A 25,741-nucleotide genomic window follows, 5' to 3' on the forward strand; every position below is an offset into this window, starting at 1 on the left:
CAGAAAAGGCAAGAGAGTTTTTTAAGTGTTAAGATCCAAAACTGCTCAGCTACAGAAATAAAAATTTCAAAGATAAGGTTTATAGTTACGATATAATAAATTGTTAAATTTGTATGTATTAAGAGAAAGCAATAAAGACTTTTGAATTTTGAAGAGTGAGTCAGATAAGTCTAATGTGCTGGAAGGAGAATTAAAATCATGACATATACGGCGGAATGATTCATTTAGTTCGAAATTTGATCTACAGGATTTTAACAGTAAAGGTCTAAACTGCCTCGAAAAGCAAACCGGGATTTTCAATTTTATTTGAAGAGAAAGGAACTGCAGACTGTTCCATTCAAGATTTTCAGTAAGAATATTATACCAAGCATTACCCTACGACTAGAAAGTGTAGGTAGATTTATAAGTTTTAAACGACCAGTGTGTGGAGGTAGACTTACCCTAGAATCCCATCGGAAATTTCATAGGGCGAAAAGTTAAAATTGTTTTGAACATACTCTAACTTGTCAAAATGGAATTAGTAGCTATCGTTCCATACAACAGAGCCATATTCCAATATAGGTCTAACCAAAGTTCTAAAAAGTGTTTTAGTAATATACGGATTTCTAAATTATTGAGACCTACGTTTAACAAAACTAAGGACAGCTTTTGCTTTCAAGACCATGGCTCCATATTGACTCCCAAATCAACATAATTAAAAACTTTCTCTAGACTATGGTGTTTTATTACATAAGTAGAGGGGAGCACAGATCTACGGGAAAAGCACATCGTCTTACATTTATTGAGATTCAATGGCAAATCATTTCAATCACACCATGCAAACAAATTATTTAAGACACCTTTCCTCAGTTGAAGTGTATGATTTAAAAAGCGTAACGTTGTCGGCGTATAATAAATTTTTTAAGAATTCTAGAAGAAGTAGAATTCAGAAGAGATATCGTTAATAAACAACAAGAACAGAATCGGGCCAAGATAACTACCTTGCGAAACACCCGAAGAGACATTAATTGTATTTGAAAGAGTATCCTTAAATATCACTCGTTGTGTTCCATTTAAGAAATCTTGGCTGAAAGCCCAGCAGATCAAGCTTATGTATGAGAGTCGAGAGATTTATTTTATTGAATTATTATTTATATATATTGAAAGCTTTCTAAAGTCTGTGCATATAACATCCGTATGCTTATGTTCCTTAAAACTGAATTATACATGGTTTACAAATTCAAGCAAGTTTGTTAAAGTCGATTTCCTTTTACGAAATCCATGCTGAGATGAGGAAATTAACGGAGAAATCGAAAAAGTTATATGGTCTGCGATGATAGCTTAAAAAAGTTTTGCGATACCTCTATAGTTTTCAATGTTGGACCTAAATCGACTTTTATGCAAAGGGAATATAAAATCTACTGTTTCCATATTGAAGGAGAGGAATTAAATATCCTTGTCAACGGCAAGTAAATATATTTGCCACTATTTTTTAGGAAGCATGAGAGCATCATGTCTGAGCCGTAACTAAATGATGGTTTTAACTTATTTAAATTAAGTAGGACGTCTTCTTTTGAAATCCTACTTTTTGAGTTATTGAAATCGTAAAACGATTTTAGATTAATTACAATATTCTTTTCTACTTTATTTAAGTAATTATTATAACATTTTTTGTTTAGGTCGAGTTTTTCTGTTTTTTCAATTTATATAACTCTTTCGAAAACCACGGCCTTATATTTAAACTTTTAATAACAATTACTATTGAAACATACTTTCCGAATAATTTCGTAATAATGTTATTAAAATACGAGACACTAAATTCAATATCACCATTAACTTTTTAAGATTATCTTTTGCAAAGTTAAACCGAGCGCAGAAGCTAGAAGTTTGATGTTTACTATCCCATACATTGCCTTTGATTTCGACAGATACTTCCAAAGCAGAATGATACGAGTCCTCTGGTAGAACAAGAGGATTACTCTGAATAACGGAACAATTTACAGAGGTATCAACGTATTCAAAATCTAAGCATTTACCAAACTTATTCGGAATCAAATTAATTTGGTTCAGACCCAACACGGACATTTAAAAAAAAAAAACTCATTAAAACATGACCGATTGCGAATCGGTACGATATAGTCATCGAATGCTTTCCACGAAGCACACGGTAAATTGAAATCTCCTAAAACGATTATTGAATCTGCATTATTTGCCTTCGAGGTAGCACTATTTATAAAGAAGCATGCTGCATGTATACAGATAAGTCCGAATGGGGTGGTATATAAGGTAGGGTTGGATGAATAAAGCAATTATTAACGTAGACTCTAATATATTAAAGTTCAAATGAGTCGATTCCTGGAACGAGAACATCTTCAGATTGGATAGAGGAATGCACGTCAAATAGAACACCTCCTCCAATTCTGTTCAGTCAATCACATCTAAATATTTGTAATTATTTGGAAATTAAAATTGGACCTGTTTTAATACAAGTCGGTTAATTTTGTATTAAGACCTCTAACATTTTGATAGTAAATGCTTAGCGCATTTCTACCAGTCAGTTTTCTATATCGCTGGTTGCTTTTGGCAATTTAACAATGTTTTCCTCAGATATGAGTTTAGGCTTAAATTCGCACACAAAAGCCCCGAGGGACAGAATGAGCTATCTAAGATCTTTTTGAAGTTTTCAAAAGAAACGTCTATTTTAAACGATGATATACTTCTATCATAACCGAAGTTAAATTTTTGGATATTGATATCACCAATTTTTAAACGCGACGAAATGTAGGACTAATTCTCTTCCACCGAGGTATCCTTGGCAAGACTAGAAATAAATATAGAAAGATATATAGAATAACCACCAAATTTTTAACAGATGCTACTAAGTTAATAGGGAGAGAATCTGGAATTGTGAGACACTTACTACTATTATATAGAGCTTTAGGGGAATTAAGCTCTTTGGAAGTTGACGGCTTATCACTTTGAGGGCAAGGAGGAAAGAGATTTATAAGGTGAATTGGAGGAGACGTACTCTTCTGCACAAAAAAACTAAGCATTACTTCATCGGAAGGACGTTAACGCTTAGGAGCTGGTTTGGAGGATTCGTGAGAATCATTCAGGCACTTAAAATATTTGAACAGTTTGTAGTGCCTAAATTTTTGGTGAGAGTTTCAAGATCTCGTCCGATTTCATTAAACCCATTGCGTGTCTGCTTATATACTTTAAACAGGACCAACACAATCCTTTACAGTCGAGAATAGAATCTAAGATGCTATCTGTTTGTCCAGCACTTTAATATGGCAAGCCCATCACAAAGCCAGCATGAAACGAAGCGATCTGAAGAAGATTAAAAGAATATCAAATAAAAATGTAAGTGAAACAAAATTTAATTGATAAGTATATAATAAATTAGTGTGTTAATAAAATATTAATAATAATAAATACAACTAAAAACAATCGCAAAAATAATAACAATTTTTTTTATCAAAGTTCTAAACCAATACAGTTTGAGCAAGCAACAATATAGCAAGTAGTTGTAGATACAATGGAACAAATAAAAAACTACACGCAACACAGCTGTGAATAGAGAAGTAGGTAAGATAAGTAAAGAGATAAAATAAAATAAAACAAAGCAAAAAATAAAACTAAATCTGACTCGGCACCAAAATTCGAATATTTAAGCTTTAATATAATGCACAAGACTTAAGAGCACTTATACTGAACTCGCAATTCAAAATCACTAAATAAATATCAAATAATATTATTTATATTGAAGATTTTCGTAAAATTACAACCCTGCAAACTCTTCTTGTACTCTCTTTCTTTTCATCATTCATACATTGTAATGCTTTTGTACACATTTGAATAAAGTCAGTCGTTATTATGTCAAAAGACGAGAAAGTTCGAGAACATCTCAACACATTCTTCGTTGCAGTAGCGAAGCGAATTGTTGATGAGTTGCTAATCATTTTTTTGCTGTACAGTTTGCCAGCGTCGTACGAGACATTCAGGTGGGCAGTTGAAACGGGAGACGAATTGCCAAAGGCGGACGTATTTCATGGTAAAATTTTCGAAGAATATAAGTCGCGAAAATCGAAAGAGAATAAAGTAGAAAACAATAACGTGCTTTACATAAAGAAAAATCAAAATCAACCGTTGATCGAAATTGGGCGAATTCAAAAAATGCTATCGGTGCGGAAAAGCGAGACATTTCGTGAGAAATTACAATAACAAACCGCAAAATCAAAAAACGCGTGTGAGTGACGAAACAAAAGAATATTACAAGTAAATACAGTGGAAGGCATTTGCAGCCCCTGTAGGAAATATGAGATGGTGTTAGGACAGTGGTTGATTTTAAAGCCGCCTGCGATAGCACGAAAAGGAGCTGCTTTTATGCCGCTATATCTGAACTTAGCATCACTTTAAAACTAATACGGCTGTGTAAAGTGACGTTGAGCAACACCTAGAGCTCCGTTAGGATCGGGTGGGACCTCTCCGAGCCGCTCGATAACAAGCGAGGTTTCAGGCAAGGAGACTCCCAATCGCGTGACTTCTTCAATCTATTTCTGGAGAAAATAATACGAGCTGCAGAGCTAAATAGAGAAGGTACAATCTTCTATAAGAATGTACAGCTGCTGACGTACGTCGATGACTTTGATATCCTTGGCCTCACCAGTTCTGCTTTTTCTAGACTGTTGTTGACAGTCATAACACAGACAGTTTGAAGTCGTAGATAATTTCGTCTACCTTGGGATCAGTATTAACGCTTGATATCCAACGCAGAAACAGGCATAGACAAATGATAATCTGATGAGTCAGCGTTAGGAGTGTTCGAGATAAAGGTTTTGCGGAAAATTTATGGTCCTTTGAGTTTTGGCAATGGCATATACCGCAGACGATAGAACAATGATCTGTACGAGATATACCGCGACATTGACATACTGTGCGAATCAAGAGACAGCGGCTACGCTGGCTAGATCATGTTGCCCGGATGGATAAGAACACTCCAGCACTGAAAGTATTCGATTCAGTACCCGCTGGATAAAGCAGAAGAAAAGGAAGACCTCCACTCCATTAGAGAGATCAGGTGCAGAAGGACTTGGATGCACTTGGTATCTCGAATTGGCGCCAAATAGCGAAAAATAGAAACTGGCTATAACCGCGTAAGCGGTGCCTACCCCTGTAAAAAAGTTTGGACAGTGGCTGTACATCTTATATGAGTGCGAATACAAACATTTTTGAACGTGTCAAACAAATAAATGTAAAATTAAGTTTAGCAAAAAATTCTTCGACAAAAATAAGTGGTGTTGGTAAAGTGTGCACTACTGTAACGTTTGCAGAAACAAATAAATTGGACTAAAACGTTTTGGATGTGGCTGACTTGTGTACGCATTTGCTATCGGTTGCTAAAATTACAGACAGGGGTTACGCTGGAAAATTCAAAACGAATGGTATATTTGTATGAATATTTGGTACGAAAGTGTTTGTACTTAATAAAAATCCTACAAAAGATGGAATTTTTGGCGCACATGAGCAACAGAACTTGGCAAATAGTTGAAGGGCCTTTGAAACGTAAAGTAATTGGCAACAAGTTCGTGCTCCGTACTAAAGATGAGCATCTAAAGAAAGTTTGACTAGTAGCAAAGGGTTACGCTCAATGTCCAGGGGCGGACATTCATGAAGTTTCCTCTACAGTTGCACGATCAACTTCAGTACGACTTTTTACGGCGCTGAGTACAGAAAAGGATCTCCAGGTACATCTAATAGATGTATTCACCGCGTATATAAATGGGGATCTAGACGAAGATATCTATATGGATGTTCCAGCTTTGCTTATGAGCGTGTTGAAGAAAATTGAAAGTGTGGCAGGCATTACTTCAACGAGAAAATCCTGTGTGTTTAGTAAAATAAGCACTGTACGGTTTGCGTCAGTCAGGCATAATCTGGTATCATAAATTAACCCTCAACAAAATTAGATTAAAGACAACAAAATTCAATCCATGACCCTACGTGCGTGAAGAAGGTTTTTATGTTGGTCATTGTATACGTAGATGATTTGCTGTTAGAATCCAACAACAGCCATTGATTAAAAACAACAAAGAAGATCCTCTCGCAACATTTCAATATGAAGGATTTTGGACAAGTTAATCGTTGTTAGGATATAGATTTTCATCAGAATCTGGAAATGAACATGTACTTAAAATAGCATGTATCTGCCTCTTGCAACACTGCAAACTATTTTTGTACTCTTTTTCTTTTCATAATTCATGCATTGTAATGCTTTTGTACACATGTCAATAAAATCAGTCGTTATTATATCCTCGGACTTTTAGTTATAAAGTATCCAATGCCTAATAGGGGTTCTAAATGCACACGAAATTTAAAACCTATGGAAACCTGTTGATCGTGTTACGTAGTGGAGGCAAGTGAAATTGAAATTGTGAAATAATGCGGGTGTTGACATTTTGTAATACCTTGTGTAAAAACTCATGAAATGTAAAGAAAATGTAAGCTTTTAATTAGCAAGGAGCTGTAGGGGTAGGTAGACAGCTGGTGCGATGATGATCGACCTGGACGCCAATGTGTCGTGCTAAAAGATACGATCGTAAAAATCGGAAAATGACGATTATTGACCAACCGTTATTAATACGCGAATATAATCAATGGACGGGTGGCGTTGACTTATTCTACAAACAACTACAGAATTTAGGTAGGTGTAAAGAAATTGTACTGGCCGTTGCTTATAAATTAATTCGATGCAGCAATGGTAAATGCATGGTAACTAAGAGTTTTATGCGCAAAACATAATCCGATATTATCTATTTCTAAGGTACACTTACCATCACCAATATACCAACATATATGGAGTAAAGACAGCCGGATGTTCGAAAATCGTAATATTGGCTAACACAAGTTTCCACCCAATTTTATTCATCTTAAGCACAAAGATATATTGTTATTAGTAAAACACGTTCTCTCGTTTTCACCAAGATAACCGACGTATTGGGCGATATATGCGGTATAAATAAAACCGGAAGTTCGACAATCTTGGTATTAGGTATATGGCGACTAATCGGCCTTCATCCGATTCAAGCCATTTTTTACATACAGGCATACTGTTATCAGAAAAGGGTTTGCTCTGAATCTCAACAACATATCTCACAGACTAACCGAAATTTTCGATAAAATGTCGCTGTAAGATCTGGGGTCCACAGATACAGTATCTAGTGGCTTGAACAGTTGTAGCCCTATCATAAGGTGGCCTACTTTAAGCGCACTATTCGGGCAAAGTTTTATCTCGATACATATATTGGTACTTGGGTTGCATACTGGAATGAAAATCAGATGGAATTTAAAATTGTGTTATATAAGACGTAGACGTGACCGTCAGAATAATGTTATGTACATTTGGTTGGAATTAGTCGAGAAGGTCCGGAGATAGGTGATTCCACCTACATGTGGGCGATTCCACGCTCATAGTCCAGTATTAACCCCGGCTCCTATAAAGCTATCTTGTATCATCCTGGGTGTAAAATTCAATGTCTCTGGCGTATTTATGTATTGATTTATCGCGCTTTTAGTAGTTTTTAACAGAAATCCATCCATTTTTGCTGTGTCGGAAGGGTGCTTCAGGGATTTGCTTATTATATCGTAAGTTATTTAGGACATGTTTTTCAAAAATTTTAGCCGGCAGATGCCCTTGCTGTGCAATCCCCTATACCAAATTACAGTTTTATATCTTAATTTAGTGTTTATTTATGGCATTTTATAAGTTTTTGATAAATAGCGCTGGCAGTTGTCCGATTTCGCCCCTCTGCGAACTCGTTTTCATTTTTTTTCTAAGGAACACATGTACCAAATTTCATTACTCTATATGAATTTTCACTCAAATTACAGCTTGCACAGACAGACATCCGGATTCAACTCCTCTCGTCATCATTTTTATATACAATGTAACCGTATATCTATCTCGATTAGTTTTACGGGATACAAACAACCGTTAGGTGAACAAACCTATTATGCTCTGTAGCAACATGTTGCAAGAGTAGAAAAAGAATAAATAAACTTATAAAAAAATGTTTTGGTTAGTTTTAATATGAATTTACATCAAAACGATTGAACAACTATGTTTTTAAACAAAAAATAAATTTCTATTTCACTAATTTTTTTTCAGCAGATACTATACACATCTGCCTAATGGGTATTTCGATACCCAACTGAGTATATTCAGCTCAGGGAGAAAAACCTTTTTTTTTTTAGAAAAACCGGTTATGATATGATTTCCCGGTATTTCTTATTTCTAGTTTGCTAGAAAAATGTCTCAACTTTGACCTTGAAAGAGAGGACCTATTAAATTGTTTCAAATTACCTATCTGATTTGGAAAAAAAATCTTCTACAAGGAATAAGGAAATTCAGTTCTTCTTAGCCCGTTTAAATTCTATATATTCTTACCCGCTGTGCTTTTCGTTTATCAGCTCTCTGGTTCTGATGATATATTCGGCTAAAGTTTGATACAATAACTGGTACAGGTAAAGCGATCACAAGTACTCCACTGAGAGAACAAACGCCACCAACAATTTTTCCAGCTATAGTTTCAGGCACCATGTCACCATAACTGCAAGTATATAAAATATTATGATTTATTTTAAACTCTTTCATTTTGTAAAGTGATACTACAAATAATTTATGAGAGCTTAAAATGTACTTTCACGATAGTTATTCAAGAAGGAGTGACTATAGCTTTCTCGAGTTGTGAAGTGATTTGAAAATCTTTAGTACTTCTAGTCAAGAAAGACACAATGATCTCAGGTGTAAGTATTTTAACTGAGTCAAAAGGTTGTGTTCCCTGATGAAGATTAGTAAAACTTGATTTGAATTTCTTTAGCTCTCATAATTTATGTGTATAACATTTGTTAAGAATTCCCTATTATTATTAACCAATTATTTTAGATAAACACCATAAGTCTACTATCAAAATGTTCATTTCAACTAAAATATATGCATAAGCACGAAACAACATTTAAATAATATGTAATTTAAATAAAATTGCACTTTACAAGGATCAAAGCCGGGGAAACACCTTCAGGTGTTGGCAAAACTTTATATTAAAAAAAGTTGCGAAAGAATTCAACATTCAATATTCGACGAAATCGTGAATGAATAACAATTAAATTTGGTATTTTATTAAGTTATATTTTATGCCATAATTATAATATTATGTAGTTAGTTTTAACCCTATATTTATTTATAACTATATTTTACTTCCTGTCAGCGAAAATTATATTAAAATCTTTCTAAAATCTGACATAAACATAAGAGACTAAATTTAAAACACTGAGTTGATGTGCAAAAAGTCAACCAGAAGATCGGATTTGATAATATAATATTAGGAAGATGAGATTAAGGCCAAGATCTAGACCAACTGCATTCATGTTCCACGCTAAGCCGTTAATATAATACGGTTTATCAGAATAACGGAAATTATTATATGTACTAGTATAACATACTTTCACATATTTCCGGCATTAAACTAACGTATATCCAATAATTTATGGTCAGGTAGTTTTGCTAAGATATCTTACATATTGAACTATATTAACCGGAAGTTTGAAAATCTTTTATTTGGTATATTGGAGATGGATGCAATATTGACCTGATCTTATCTATTTTTGGCATTACTACATATTATTAATATAAACAGATGCCCCCTGGGTTTCATTAAGGCACATCACATACCATCAACAATGTATAAAAAGTAAAGTCAACCAGATGTTTGAAAATTCTAAATATCAGTTATATTAAAATGTGTTCACTCAATTTGATTAAGATAACTCACATATTGGGTATAAAGTCAGTCGGAAGTTCGAAAATCTTTCTATTAGGTATATGGGGGCTAAGGGAAATTGTAACCCGATTCAATCCATTTTTGACACAGGGATATAACTAAAAAAAAGACATTTTCCTGAATTTCAAAAATATATCTCACAGATTGACCGATATTTTCGGCAAAAAGTCAGCAATACGCACTGGGGTCCACATGTTCCGTATGTGGGTGCTTCAACAGATATGATCCGATTTTGACAATTTTTAGACTCAATTGGGCCCCTCAATGTAATATAAGACCGTCAGGATAATATTATGTACCGAACTGGGTTGGAATTGGTCGAGTAAGTCCGGAGATATGTGATTTCACCTAAATGTGAGCGGTGCCACTCCGTGGAACCCGTTTCGATGCAAAGGAAATCGAAGTAGCATATGTGTATCGCTTCATTTGGAGCATATTTTATAGGCGACAAAATAAATATTATTGAAGATTAAAAATGTTTAGTCTTATTTACAGTTTTCGAAAACTTTCTGGTCTTAATGTTCAATATAATGTCGGTGAAAGCATTTTGTGGGTTGATCATTGTGTAGAAATCTGTCGGTATTTAATTAAACATTGAAATGTCTCTCTGCAATCACTTGAAAAGGGTAACAGAGTGCCTAAAAATAGTTTTCCGTTGTTTTTATATCTTTCAATATCCTATTCAATGTCTCAAGCGAATGTTTATGTGCCATAGTTCACTCAACCCTAAATGATAATTTTACACTGTTTCAGCACTGTGGTCATGGACGATTGTGTTTTTATGATGCACATTGCATGTGGATTATGTTGCAGTTTTAATCGAAGCTTAAATGACGAATGCACTGTTCTGCTTTCATAATATAAAGTTATTGCAGCAGTCTCAACAAAAAGTAGTGAAATAAGGAATATTTTGCCAGTTCCACCTGGTGCATTCAAAAAAAATTAATCTCTCTTTCCGTGCCAAAACTGCCAGCACAATGTGGTCGATTTGACCATCACTTAGTAGTGGAACATTGCGAGAAACAGCAAGCATACTGTCCCAATGATTGTCATATTCTAGCAAGCTTAGTGCAAGGTATACATCCTTATACATTAGATATTGTTGTCTATTTAATTAATGCTTCAAACAGTCACCGAGATTCCTCCCTTCCGTACTTACCGCCCATATCAAACCAAATTTAACAAAAGTTATGCCCGTAGTTGCAACACTGAAATCAGTTGTTCTCTATTGTTTTCATTTCACCAATGTTGCCATTTTAATGTATTCGACTGTGATTTTAAGAATATTTCAAACATATTCAAATTTATTTTTTAATCACTACAAACAATCGAGACTGACAAGAATGCGTTGCAAGAGATTGCTCTCTCACTCTCAGCTCACTCGTTTCTACGGGAAAAACCCAATTTTCGCGGATCTCCTACCGTACGGTATGTTCATTTATATTGCGCTCTCATAAGATAGGTCGTATCAGCTAATTCGGTCCACGGTTTTGTGGCAGTGACTGTTTGAACTATTACGCATATCTTAAAATGGCAATAGTCTGGTGACATTAATCAACAACAGTCGCAGATAAAAGCACTCATTCTGCCTTGGATTAACTGTATATACACGACCCAAATTGGTTTGATTAAAATAAACCGGGGCATGCCTAAAATAGCTTAATACTTCTGAATGGAGCAGTGTTTGTGCAAAGGCACTAAATATGTTCGCACGATTACGCAATTCAAAAAATTCGGTGAGCATATGTTTTTATGAAACTATAGCACGATCAAACGCTGCTTCGTTCGTGAAAAATGCGTGTTTGAATGGGCCGTTTTCAAGATGCATAAAGAAATAATGTTAAATTCACTATAATAATAAAATTAACTTGACTTAATGAGAATAAAGTAATCTGACTTCTTTTCATTCCTACTCCGTGATGTCTGCTGATTGAGAAGTGACAACGGTAGACACCTACCGAGGATAACTGATTGGTTGATAAAACAATACATGAGGATTATAGTATACTACAAATATTATTGTAGATAGGATATATTAATACCTTCTGCTCAAATATAAACGAGACTGGCTCAAACAACAAAAACCGTTAATTATTCTTGAATATTTATTTTATCCCCTTCAAAATAGTCACCATTAGAGGCGATACACATATGCCACCTTTTTTTCCAATCTTCCTAACACTTCTGGTAGGCCGCTTTAGGTATGGCTTTCAGTTCCTTCTTCGAATTCTCTTTTATGACTTCAATCGACTGAAAATGCTTTCCACGAAGCGGCTATTTGAGTTTAGGGAAAAGAAAAAAGTCACACGGTGCCATGTCGGGTGAATACGGTGCTTGCGGAACAATATTTACGTTGTTTTTGGTCAAATAATCGCGTACAAGACGAGACGTATGAGCTGGATTTTGGAACAAGTCGAGCAGACACACGTCTCATGCGCAAAACATCGTGAATAATGCTATGAGCGGATCCATTGGATATGTTGAGCTCACTAGCTATCTCTCTTTCAGTCACACGACGATTTTCCAACACAATTTTCTTTACTTTTTCGACGTTTTCTTCGTTTATTGACGTTGCTGGACGACGATCATGGGGCAAGTTCTCCAGCGATGTACGGCCGTCCTTGAACGACTTATACCAATAAAAAATACGTGCACGTGATAGGCAAGACTCCCCATATGCCTTCTGCAACATTTTCATTGCGTCCGTCGCACTTATTCCTATGGAATAACAAAATTTCAAACAAACACTTTTTGCTCAACGTTAATTTCCACAGTAAAATTCGAAAAACACACTCGAGGTTGACTTGTTTATAGTGCCTTACAAAAAAAACTATGTGACAGATCGCGCTCAAATTTGACATGTAAACATATAACAGTCCTGCCAACCTAAGCAAAAAAAAGTATGGCCATATGTCATGTCCTTGTCGAGTTATGGATAAAGTCTCGTTTTGCGTTGAGCAGAAGGTATAATAATAACGATTAAAAACCGAAGTTTGATCGTATAAGTGTAAAAATTTAGAAGTGTATGTATTTTTCAATACTGAATCGTGAAAAAAAACAACGTGTTTTTGTCCAAACAAACAAAAATAAGTAATATTTGGGGTGGACCACCCTTAACATTTGAGGGTATGAAAAATAGATGTTGGCCGATCCTCAGACCTACCCGATAAGCACACCACATTTCATCAAAATCGGTCCAGCCGTTTCAGAGGAGTTTGGAACAAATACCGTGACACGGAAGTTTTATATGTTAAACTAACTGACCCGGCAGACGTTGTTTTGCCATATATGAACGTTATTATTAGGAAATATTCTAAAAAATAACTAACACTATAAGCTTGTGGGCGTTTGATAGCTAAATATATACGCATCGAAAATAGTTCATATTTCTACTACTAATTATTTAAATTATAAATAAACGAGAACAAACTGGATTGTTTGCTCACGCGAGAACATCCCACATAAAGTTGTCCGTTGAAAGAACATGGTGTACCCAAATCTAATCCACAAATAAACAACGTTTGGCGTTGTGAGCTGTTGATCGCTATTGCGAAAGTCAATCTAATAGAAAATTGAGAGCTTTTAAATTCAATTGGCACATATGTATGAATCATAGGAATTCGAGGCAGTAATACATTTTCGCCTCGAAACTTACCATTAAAAATGGAGGCTTCGTTAATAATTTTATTTAATTTTTTAATAACTAATCTTGTGCCATTGCAAAATCGTGGTAGGTTCAAATTATGAAGTCAAATAACCGGATAACCAACGTTCAGTTCGCGGCTTTCTGCAAACAGCATCGATAGATTTGTATAACGCCAAGTCTCCTGGCAACTACTGTTTGAACAACATCTTTGAATTTAATTTATTGACGTCCAAATTTTTTGCTACCAAAATAAATCTTTCTGCCAGCCAATCTAATATTTAATGTGTACAACAGGAACGCCAGTTTTCCATTGCCAATATCTAACAGATGTTTTGAGATACTTTCGGCAGATGGATCTTGAAGCTTATAAACGCCCGTATGGCCATGAACGATTGTGTTTTTATGTTGCAGACAGGATTATTTTGAATGTTTAATGGCTTAAATACTAAATGAGCTGTCTGCCTCCATCTAATAAAGTTTCTGCGATACCAGATGATGCAACGGCCATTGCGATGCCATTTCTTGATCGTATCTCAGCATTTGCTATAATATAGCAAATAGTAGAGAGTTTGTGTTTCTGTTCTGAATAATGCTACTTCAGAAAGCATACTGTCCCACTGATTGTCATCTTCTAGCAAGTTTAGTGCAAGGCATGCATCTTTATACGTTAGACTGTACGTATATCTTGAAATGTTAATGGTCTCGAATGCCTGCTACTTTTGAATAGCAGTGTTTGTACAAAGGCACCAAAAACATTCGCACGATTACACAATTCAACAAATTCGATGAGCGTAGTATTTGATGTATTTTTAACACTATCAAGCGCTGTTTCGTTCGTAAACGGCTTTGGCCGTTTTCGAGACGATGAACTTGAATTGATGAGAATAAAATAAGCCGACTTATTTTTATTCCTCTTCCGTGATGTTTTCGGGTTGAGAAGTGCCAACGGGAGACAACTGGCGGGAATAACTGATTTGTTGATAGAACTATACTTTATGAAAATTATAGTATACTACAATTATTATATTCGCATTGCGATTAAAAATCAGATTTTGATCGCATAAGTGTGAACATTTGGAATTGTATGTATTTTTCAATACTGAATCGTGAAAAAATCTAAACAAAAAATTTTGTTAAAAAAAAAGATAAAAGTAATATTTGGGGTCAACCACCCTTAACATTTATGGGTACGAAAAATAGATGCCGATTTTCAGACCTACCCAGATAAGCACACCAAATTTCATCAAAATCGGTCCAGCCGTTGCGGAGGAGTTTGGTAGCAAACACCGTGACACGAGAATTTTATATTGTATATTAGATGTAAAATATCTAACTCGATTATTTTTAGGTGATACAATCAACCGTTAGCTGAACAAAACTTTTATACTCTGTAGCAACATGTTGCCTGTTGTATAAAAATGTCCTATTACTTTGTTTATTTATTATGAAACGAATCGAAATATTAAGAGTATATCGTGATGCCAAAACTGGATACCATCGGTTCAATAATTTTCCTATACCTAATGCAAAGATTTTCGAACTTCCGGTTGACTTTATACCGCATATACCGGTCAATATGTGAGCTATCTTAATAACTTCACGGAATGTCTCTCTTTAATAACAGTGTGTTTTTATGCCTAAAATATATAAAATCGGGCCAATTATAACTTTAGCCCCCATATGCCAAATGTTCGAAATCTAGTTGAATTTAATGTGAACTGGATACAATCGGTTGAATACTTTCTCTAGCCCCCATATACCAATTGATCGGTCAATATGTAAGATAACTTAAAAAAATTAAGTGAATGTATGTATAACACTGGATATACTATAGTTTGATGCCGAAAATGTGAAATCGGTCCACGAATTACCCTTACTCTAATTGTCCAAACCTCATATGCAGCTTCTTGGTGAGAAAAAGAAGTGTGCTAAATTTGAGATCGATATCTAACAATTTAAAAGATCAGTTCGCGGGTATATAGACAGAAGGTCTCCTACGTTTGCTTCTGGGTGTTACAAACTTCGTGGCAAACTAATAATACGCTGTTCAGGGTATAAAAACTTGGAGTATTCAGATCTACTAACACAATTAAATAGAGATACATACCACAGTTACAATAGAAAGATAGTTTAAATAGCTTTTTTTCATATGAACATTTTTTCCTAACTGAGCTCAAATAATGTGAGATAGAAATATGTATATGTATTAGATGCAAAGAAACTGGCAATAGCAAATGCAAACTTTTAGATGTCTCAAATACTATCAAGATTAATGCTCACTTACCCCAGTGTTGTCATTGTTACTATTGTGTACCAGAAAGCAGCCGGAATAGATGTAAAATTCGTTCCGTTGACGTTCTTTTCAGCATAAAACATAACAGTTGCAAATATGATAATAGCCATTGCAAGTGAGAATACCAGAAATCCCAATTCTGAAGCACATGACTTTAATGTGTAGCCAAGTATCCGTAGGCCTTGTGAATGGCGTGAGAATTTGAAAATTCGAAAAACCCGGAAGACACGTAACGTCACAAAGGCACCACTCACATCATCGTTATCAGTAATGCCCAATCCAATATAATATGGCAGTATAGCAACAACATCAATAATACTCATTACGCTGCGCACAAATTTGCAGCGGTCGGGTGCAGCAAATAGACGTAACAAATATTCGGCGGTAAATATCATAACGCAGGCGGTGTCGAGGCAGAAAAATACGATTTTATAACGTTCACCACACGGCAGAGTACCGGCGCGCCCGGGTCTATGGCCACATGGAACTGTCTCTACAACATTGGCCATTACAGAGACAGCGATAAAAAATCCAGTTACATAGTAAAACACCAACGCCGCTGTAGAAGTATGCGGATTTTCGAATGCGCGCCACATTTTTTGTCGTATGTTCGTTAACTGTTGCAAATTCTGATCACCGTTCTCTGATAATTTGTCATCCATCAAACGTTCGGCGTTCTCACGTTTTCGATCACGGTAATCTTCATAACAACAATCCCCAATTACATCGGGCATAATACCAAAGAATGCCAATTCTTCATCGTAACTCGTGAGGCATTCATGTTTGGGATAATGAAGTTTTCCTGTGCGATAATAGTTAAGTATATGACGAAAAATATCTGGATCTCTGTCAAAGAAATATTCTTTACAATCCTCGTCGTAAAAGAACTCACGTTCATTGGATCCCAGTAACGTATCTGGATATTTTTCAAGCGTATTTCGCCACGTTTCAAAACGACGTCCAGAAACATTAATCAAAAGCTTTTCATCGTCAGTTTTACGACGGTCTTTTGGTATGGGTGGAGGCGGTAATGGGTGTGTAGCAATTGGAACCCAACCGATGGCCGCCGCCCGTGCAAAAGGCAGCCAAGCGGCGACCGAGGCCATACTATGTGGTGGAATGTTTTACACTGAAGCTGTTTTGATTATAGTAATATATAATTAAAGAAATTTAAATGCTATGCACTTTTATCTGAAAATTATTGGCTATAAACAGTCTCGCGATACAAAACTTGTTTATTGTCTTTTGTAGGAGTTATGCAATTAATGGTTACTCATAATTACGCCATATGAATGTTTTTAGTATTTTAATCATACATTTTCATGATGTCTTGCAACTAAATAGAAATTAAAATCTATTAAAATAAGGTAATTTTTTTAATATAATGTTTTTCTATGAACTTTAATTTTATAAATTGATATGAAATAACAGAAGTACTCTGTCGCTGTAAGTAGTCTCTGTGGATTTCAGCAGAAAAAGTATGTAAGTGAAAGTAATTATTCCATAACGGCCCTTTCCATTATTTATTTTCCTCACATAGCACACTAAGCCGCGTTGTTTCCTTTTTGCCTTTTTTTCTTATTGAAAAACTTAGCAGGTTACATGGGGATTTTTAAAAAACTCCAAAGTTGTTTCACTTTATAAAAAAAATCTTAATACAAATTTTGCCAGCGTATTAATAACTACGTGGTTGGTTACATTGGAACGCGTAATCTGAGTTTATGATTGTAAACCTGAAAAAAAATAAATATTTATTTCATTCATTGTACTATTAAGGATTATAAATCATATTTATACGAATTTTGTAATTCAATTAGTTTGGGACTAATAATTAAATTTTCATTTTTTAATTCTGATGTTGGCATTAAAAATTGAAAATTCAATTTTTTAATTTAATAGTAAAAAATAGAAAATTCTATTTTTTGATTTAATAGTAAAAAATTTTAAATTTAATTTTTAATCCCAAAATCAGAATTATAAATAGATAAAATATAAATCGTTTGAAGGCATAAGTTTAACGACCAGTGCTCTAGCGTATTAATGAGGATGCCTCTGTGCGAGGTTTAGTTCCAAATGGTAGAACACAAAGTACGCAAATGCGAAAAAATGTTAATTCTAAAACAAATTACTTTTTTAATCCTTAATTAAGGAAAAAATTTAATTCAAATGTTAATTCAGTTATTTTATTAATGCATTATTTGCAACACTGTTCATACGCTGATCAACCTTCACAATTTTTGTGGTTGTTATTAAACACTCTAGTTCTGTGTATGCTTTGAAGTTATCTTAGATTTGTTCATTAAGATTGGTATACCTGAAAAAAAAACAGTAAATATAAGTTTAGTTCAATAGACTATTCACATTTAGATAACATATGAATACAGGAAACAACATGCACAATGGGATTACATTCAAATAAACACTACAGTTCCGTCTATGCTGTAAAGTTATCTAAAATTATTAATTCTAGATGTAAGGCGATATCATTATTGAAGGCTATACAAACAAATCTATCTTCAATTGGCCATAGATATTGTGATTTTTCAGTTGCTTCATAATATCCAATTTGCGTTATTACAGCTGACGAAATATCAACTAAAAACCCTACTTCTCTGCGTAGATTAACTGTAGTTGTATACATATAGAGAATTATTTTGTATCTTTAATATACAGCCATGTATACAATTATTTTTTATGACCTTCAGATTGAAAAATCATTATCTTATTATGGTTGATAAGAAACTTCTACACATTGATTAATATTTGCGACATGTTGATTTTAACGCACACGTCCATAATAATATTTTATATAAACACAAAAGAACTAAAGTCCTTTTATTAAAATTATTCCCAGTCTGAACTTAGTTAATAACATTTCAAATAATGTTATGACTCTTGAAACGTGTTTTCACAGTAATTACCTTTCACTCTAGGTGCTGCAAACTCTTCTACTCGGACACATTTTATAAGCAATAGTTTCTGTTACAAGAAATGTTATTACTTTTCGTTTCTTTTAATTTACATGTATACTACGTAGCACCATTACTGCTGCAGGTATGTATTAAATGACTGCTCCATTTATTGTTAAAAAGCACGGTTTCCCCATTATATTCATTCCATTATATACACATATATACCATTATAAGTGTACATGCGCATCACAGTAAAAAACTTATATAAATATAAAGTGCAACACAAACCTAATTTTGTATTCCAATATATGTAGATATGCAATTTACTTTAGCCATAGGGCCTGTTAAATTACTGTCCGCTGTTTTCAAACAAATACTCATTTCATTTTTACATATTTATTAAAAAGGAGTTTTTTAGTGGAATTGACATATTTTATAAAAAAATACTATTCAATATAGTTAAAATATTATTTACGATAAAATGCGAAAACGTGATTGACGGTTTAAGAAATAAAGGGATTGTACTTAATGTTTTATTTTGAAAATTTTTGATACAAATATTTGTTAATGGAAAAATAATGAATTTTCCATTTGGCATTTTACTGTGCTATGCTTATGTTTAGAAAAATATCTTTTTATTTATGAATTGTTTTATAATATTATCAATATAATTCAGATATAAACTTTCCTATCTTTTGAATTGTATCTAACTGTGTGCTAAATTTTACTAAATCGGTTCATTGAACCGATTTCGCTTATATGCAGTTCAATTATGAATTAAAATGTCCATTTTCATTTGACATTGCTAGTTTTTGCAAAAAAAAACAATGTTTGTAAAAAATACAAACAATTTTCTTAAACAAATTCAATTAGAGTCAACATCTCAATCGCTTTAAAATATAATAGCGTATTATTTCTTATTTAATGAAGAACCATACGCAAAAAAAAAATACGAAAACTTTCACTTGATCAAAACTTATCCGTATTTTTCTTTTGTCGCGCAGCAATAAATTGTTCACTTCTTCAAATAAATACTTACCTGTAGAAAAATAAAAAATGTTAAAGCAATTTTTTAAAGCGATTGAGATATTTACTCTAATTGTATTTGTTTAAAAAAATTTTTTGTATTTTTACAAACTTTGTTTTTTGCAAAAATTAGTAATATCAAATAAAGGAGGACAGTTTCACTCACAAAAAAATAAATATTTTCCAAAATCATGCAAAAAAATATAAATGGCAATAACTTTCGAACTCTTTCGAATTTCGAAAAACTGTCGAAAGCTTATTTTTTATTAATCGTTGAGAACTAAAAAAGGTTGTTGTCGAAGAAAAGATACTTGGGAGATTTCGTCCGATATAGATAACATGTTTATATAAGAATATAGGAATGATTGAATTTAAAATTTTTCTATTTTCTTTATAATCAATTGACGAAAATATTTAATAATTTGCACAGCAAATCTTGGTTGGAGATTTATTCTCTCGAAAAAAACAAAAAAAGCGACAAGAAAAAACGTTAATTTCGGTTGCACCGATGCAAGAATACCTTTCACAAATAAAAAAGTTTCAATGCAAAACTTCGTCTTGATCATTTAGTTTATATGGCAGCTATATGCTACAATATAATAGACCGATCTGAAAAATTTTTTCAGATCAATGATCTACGCCAAATTTCGTGAAGATATTTTGTCAAATAAAAGTTTTCCAAACAAGAACTTAATTTTGATCGTTCGGTTTGTATGATAGCTCCATATACTTGTATGTCGATAACGGCAGTTCCGACAAATGAACACCTTCTTAGAGAATTAGCTCTGTATATACGCGAGCTAATTCTCTAAGGTGTTCATTCGTCGGAATTGCCGTTATCAGACGGATAGACATGGCTAAATCGATTAGCTCGTCACGCTGATCATTTATATACATTATAGGGTCTCCGATGTCCTTCTTGGCGTTACAAACTTTTGTAAAAAAAAAACAATTATTTTTCTCCTGAAATCTGCAATTGAAATAAAACGTATTGTGGGGACCTACGTTACCACATATCTTTAATGTATTAATTTATGTTACAAAAGTTTCTTATAATTAAAACTGAAAGTAAAAACTTAACTTAAATTTTTAAAGTTTGTATGACACTACGAAAAACTACGGCTCCATGACGGCTGTATCGTGTGTGACTGTTTAACTACGAGTGAGTTGTAGAAGAAATAGAAGTTCTTAAAAAAATCCTGCCCTTCCGACTGAAAAGACATCTGGGCTGGTATACACGCTTCTTGATCTCCCAACTATTCTTCCTGTGTTGATATATGCATCCCGTGCTCCAACAACTCTGCTGACAGTTCTCCCCTCCCCAATTGTTTCAAACCGTGCTGAAAACCGCGTTTCTAACTGCCAATACAATCGGGATTGTTGTGCCAACATTTTGTGATAACACATCTCCTTTTTGTAAGGTCATGTGCGATATGAGTGTATCCTGCTCTTTAAACTGTGTCGATATACGTGCCTCTTGCTCTTTCCACTGTATCAGTATTTGCGTTGACATCGGCGACAACACGGCCAAAATCGCATTCACTCTAATGAACATTAAGTCTCTTTCTTTTCTTTTATCCTCGTTATCCCTTTTTCTATGTCCAATTGAAAGAAATATTTCTCAACATTAATGTTTTCTGATTTCATGGCTTCTCGTAACTGTATTTCGGACTTTACTCCATTCGTTGCCAAACCACGTTGCTTCAGAGTCATTTGTAGTTGTGGAATCTTGACATCGTTAAACTTTGCCATTTTCAAACAATTATCCCTTTGAAAATTCTTTTAACAATTCCACTTCTGACACCAGTCGTAACGGATTTCTCGATAAATCGTCTACCTTGAAACTCTCTCTAGTGTTCGATTACTGGATTGTTAAATAAAAGTCCCAATTTAATGACTAACACTTATATTTATTTCTAATTCCAACAACTTACCGCTTTATTACTTATTATTCGAGTTTACAACTTCTTTCTTATATCTCATTTGCGCGCTACACAGCAACACTCTAACTAGAGCTGTTTCCGCTGCACAATCCGGCAGCCCTTATATAGTAAATCGTTAACAAACCCTACAAGATGGATGTAACTCATATCATAAATCCAACCACATTTTTCCATTTGTTTCTTAACACATGTACATTTACTGTCATTTCTAATTGAATAAGGAATCGTAAATTTAGAAAGACTAAAAACTATCGATACTCAAGCATATCGAAATAATAACATGTTAAAAGAGGAAACGTGATTAAACAAATTTTCAAGAAGAATACTTTGAACACAAAAACGACGGCACGACACGACAGCACGACAACGAAATTTTCTGGTGGCAAATGTCGTCTTGAAGCTAGCTGAATATTTTGAAGACGACAGCGACATATCAAAGAGCTGATGTATGTACACAATTTCGTACTAAAACCTTTCACTTCAATGAAACTTAAATATGTTGAAAGTGAAATTTTTTTTGCAAAAACAAGGAAATAGGTTGATTAATTTGTTTTAAATTATCAATTCCTATTACAAATGATATATCAGAGCTATTTTATGCTTCTGTTGATAAAAATAACATTAGACTAGGTAGAGCTTTGAATAATTTCACATATTAGTGGCAACACTACAGCTGCCCATTGTCGTCGGCAAAATTAAAACTGGTTTTAATTTAGCGATAGCGACAACTGCAAGCCTGTTGCCGTAAAGTTATGCTGCTGGCTAAATAACTGTGCCCATAAGAACGGGTGTATTTTGATTTTTGACAGGTGCTTGTCGTCGTCTATGGTTTCAGCACTGAAGAGTTAATAATAGAAGCCAGCAAAAGCGAAGTTTTGTGCATAATTTTGGCGCGAATAATTCATTACATTTCAATAATTCACATTTATAGATAAAAACCAAAGTGAAACTTTCAAAAAAAGTTTTTCTTGCAAGAACTTGATTTTGATCGGTCAGTTTCTATGGCAACTATAGCTGTAGTACGCACTAGTTCACGTATAGATTCAGCTCGTCACGCTGATCATTTATATATGTATACACTTTATACGGTTTCCGACATTTCCTTTTAAGTGTTACAAAGTTCGTAGGAAACTTAATATACCCTATTCATTGTATAAGAAATTGAATTATGAATGCGATGGGCAGTAATGCCTAAAAAATTATTATTGTGCATCTATACAAGTGCTCATATATGTGTATTTGAATGTCTTATCAATAGCATTTTGTTTTAATTTCTCTATATATCTATCTATCTTTCTTTCTTTGAATAGCCTTAACAACCCTGTTGGTATTTCTGAATATGAAATTGTGCATATTGCACATGTGAAAGATTGTTGCTATTGGCAAACTAACCATCAACGTTACACTGTAATAGTGGCCAGTCCTAAAAAAGAGTCTAAATTAAAAGCAATGAAGACTTGTATTGCCTACCAGCTGACATCGAGCTTTAACAATATTTCTGTAAGTTTTATCCACAGCTGTACTGGTTTTCTTATAACTTTGATTGGTTACACGAACGTTTGGTGGAGAAATTTTGCCCACCATTGCCAGATATGCAAATTTCTGGACTTATGAAGAACAATTTGTGGAGCACCGACGACAAGATGTGGAAATCAGGCAAAAGGAAAGCCGTGACACATATGTTAGAATCTCTTATTGTTGCGCCATATTACCGCCTGAAAAAACATTGTTGTCATCGCTTATACCTATATGCTCAAATGGAAAGTTGTTCACAGCTCACGCATGCAATGGATATTTCAGTATTGTGAAACTTTATTCAATGTAAAAAATAACTCCAATATATTGATGATGGCATTTCGGATCTGGCAAAGGCCCTAAATATAGAGCGTCATGCACCCTCGAAAACAACACCGCTATCGGAAAGTGTTAGGCGCGTCGGTGGAATTTTCATTGGTATTGGACAACTAAATTAGATTTCATACCATTTCCAGACCGTTTGCATATCTACAGGTAATACGACACGAAAGTTAATTTCTGTTTAGTTACATTACATATGCAAGCTATTCGTAGATTTTGTGCATTATCATTAAGTTTAAATTTTCGGATTTTTGGTGCCAAGTCAACTTTTGTTTCACTTCGTTTAATGTTATTTTATTTCCTCCCTTTATTTATCTCATCTACATCTTTATTCACAGCTGTGTTGCGTGTAGTTTTTTATTTGTTCCAGTGCATCTAAATCTACTTGCTTTATTGTTTTTTCAAACTGTCTTGGTTTTGAACATTGATAAAAAAAATTGCTATTATTTTTGCGTTTGTTCTTAAAATACGTTATTAATATTTTATTAACACACTAATTTATTATATATCTATTAGATTTTGTTTTACTTACTCTTTTGTTTGATCTTCTTTTAATCTTCTTTGTTGTTTATAATGTCGTGTAACTTCCCCAACTGTTACATTAAAGGCGAGTCAGATCGCTACGTCTCATGCTGGCTTTTTGATGGGCTTGCCCATATTAAATGTGCTGCACTAACAGGTAGAATCTTAGATTCTATTCTGGACTGTAAGGGATTGTGTTGGTCCTGTTTAAATTGTAGATCTATTGAAATCGATATATTTAAAGTTTATAGGCAGACACGCAATAGCTTTAACGAAATCGCTCGAAATCTTGAAACCCTCACCGAAAAATTTAGGCACAACGAAAAATCGTTCAAATCTTTTATGTGTCTGAATGATTCTCACGAATCCTCCAAACCTGCTCCTACGAGTAAACGTCCTTCCAATGAAGTAACACTTAGTTCTTCTGCACAGGAGACTAGGCTCCTCCAAATGACCTTATATATCTCTCTTCTCCTTCCCTTCAAGCTGATAAGCCGTCAACTTCCATAGAGCTCAATTCCCCAAAAGCTCTATATAATAGTAGTAAGTGTCTCACAATTTTAGAGGCTCCCCCTATTAACTTAGTAGCATCTGTTAAAAATTTGGCGGTTATTCTATATATCTTTCTATATTTATTTCTAGACTTGTCAAGGACACCTCGCTGAAGGACTATAAGTCCTACATTTCGTCGCGTTTAAAAATTGATGATATCAATATCCATAAATTTAACTTCAGTTATGATAAAAGTATATCATCGTTTAAAATAGACGTTTCTTTTGAAACCTTCAAAAAGATCTTAGATAGCTTATTCTGTCCCTCGGGGCTTATGTGCGCGAATTTATGCCAAAACTTAGAAATCATACCGAGGAAAACATTGTTAAATTACCAAAAGCAACCAGCGATATAGAAAACTGACTGGTAGATGCGCTAGCATTTATTATCAAAATGATAGAGGTCTTAATACAAAATTAACCGACTTGTATTGAAACAGGTCCAATTTTAATTTCCAAATAATTACAAATATTTAGATGTGATTGACTGAACAGAATCGGAGGAGGTGTTCTATTTGACGTGCATTCCTCTATCCCATCTGAAGACGTTCTCGTTCCAGGAATCGACTCATTTGAACTTAAATATATTATAGCCTACGTTAATAGTTGCTTTATTCATCCAACCCTACCTTATATACCACCCCATTCGGACTTGTCTGTATACATGCAGCATGCTTCTTTATAAATAGTTCTACCTCGAAGGCAATTAATGCAGATTCAATAATCGTTTTAGGAGATTTCAATTTACCGTGTGCTTCGTGGAAAGCTTTCGATGACTATATCGTACCGATTCGCAATCGGTCGTGTTTTAGTGAGTTTTTTTTTTTTAATGTCCGAGTTGGGTCTGAACCAAATTAATTAGATTCCGAATAAATTTGGTAAATGTTTAGATTTAGTATACATTGATACCTTTTCAAAGTGTTCCGTTATTCAGAGTAATCCTCTTGTTCTACCTGAGGACTCGTAGCATCTTGCTTTGGAAATATCAGTCGAAATCATAGGTAATGTACGGGATAGTAATCATCAAACTTCTAGCTTCTGTACAAAAACTAATTTTAACAAGTAAGGAAGGGCTAAGTTCGGATGTAACCGAACATTTTATACACTCTCAAAGTCAAATGGTATACTCGTTCTAGATTTCTTTGTGGATCTTGCCGCCTTGTTCTATTG

General features: G+C 34.1%; 1 protein-coding gene and 1 long non-coding RNA gene across 10 annotated transcripts in view; both read right to left on the reverse strand.

Moving 5' to 3' along the window:
- Shal (Potassium voltage-gated channel protein Shal) overlaps positions 1-18,905 on the reverse strand; it is a 54,622-nt gene extending 35,717 nt beyond the window's left edge. Inside the window, exons 1-5 of one of the 9 annotated variants that reach the window (XM_070112380.1) lie at positions 18,682-18,899; positions 17,783-18,074; positions 17,459-17,493; positions 15,752-17,096; positions 8,429-8,591 (exon numbers count right to left, since the gene is read on the reverse strand). In XM_070112380.1, the coding sequence (XP_069968481.1) occupies positions 8,429-8,591; positions 15,752-16,866 (1,278 nt within the window). In that variant the 5' untranslated portion in view covers positions 16,867-17,096; positions 17,459-17,493; positions 17,783-18,074; positions 18,682-18,899. Of the gene's footprint in view, positions 1-8,428; positions 8,592-15,751; positions 17,494-17,782; positions 18,075-18,681 lie in introns of all 9 variants that reach the window. The other 8 variants (XM_070112379.1, XM_070112377.1, XM_070112378.1 and 5 more) reach the window with 8 other exon arrangements.
- Positions 18,906-20,700: 1,795 nt separating this feature from the next.
- On the reverse strand, positions 20,701-23,683 carry LOC118681687 (uncharacterized). Its single transcript, XR_004977394.2, has 2 exons — positions 21,633-23,683; positions 20,701-21,562 (listed from the first exon to the last, which is right to left on the reverse strand). It is a non-coding gene; the product is annotated as an uncharacterized lncRNA (long non-coding RNA).
- Positions 23,684-25,741: the final 2,058 nt, after the last annotated feature.

The sequence above is a fragment of the Bactrocera oleae genome, chromosome X (genome assembly GCF_042242935.1).
Source record: "Bactrocera oleae isolate idBacOlea1 chromosome X, idBacOlea1, whole genome shotgun sequence".
Lineage (NCBI taxonomy): Eukaryota > Metazoa > Arthropoda > Insecta > Diptera > Tephritidae > Bactrocera > Bactrocera oleae.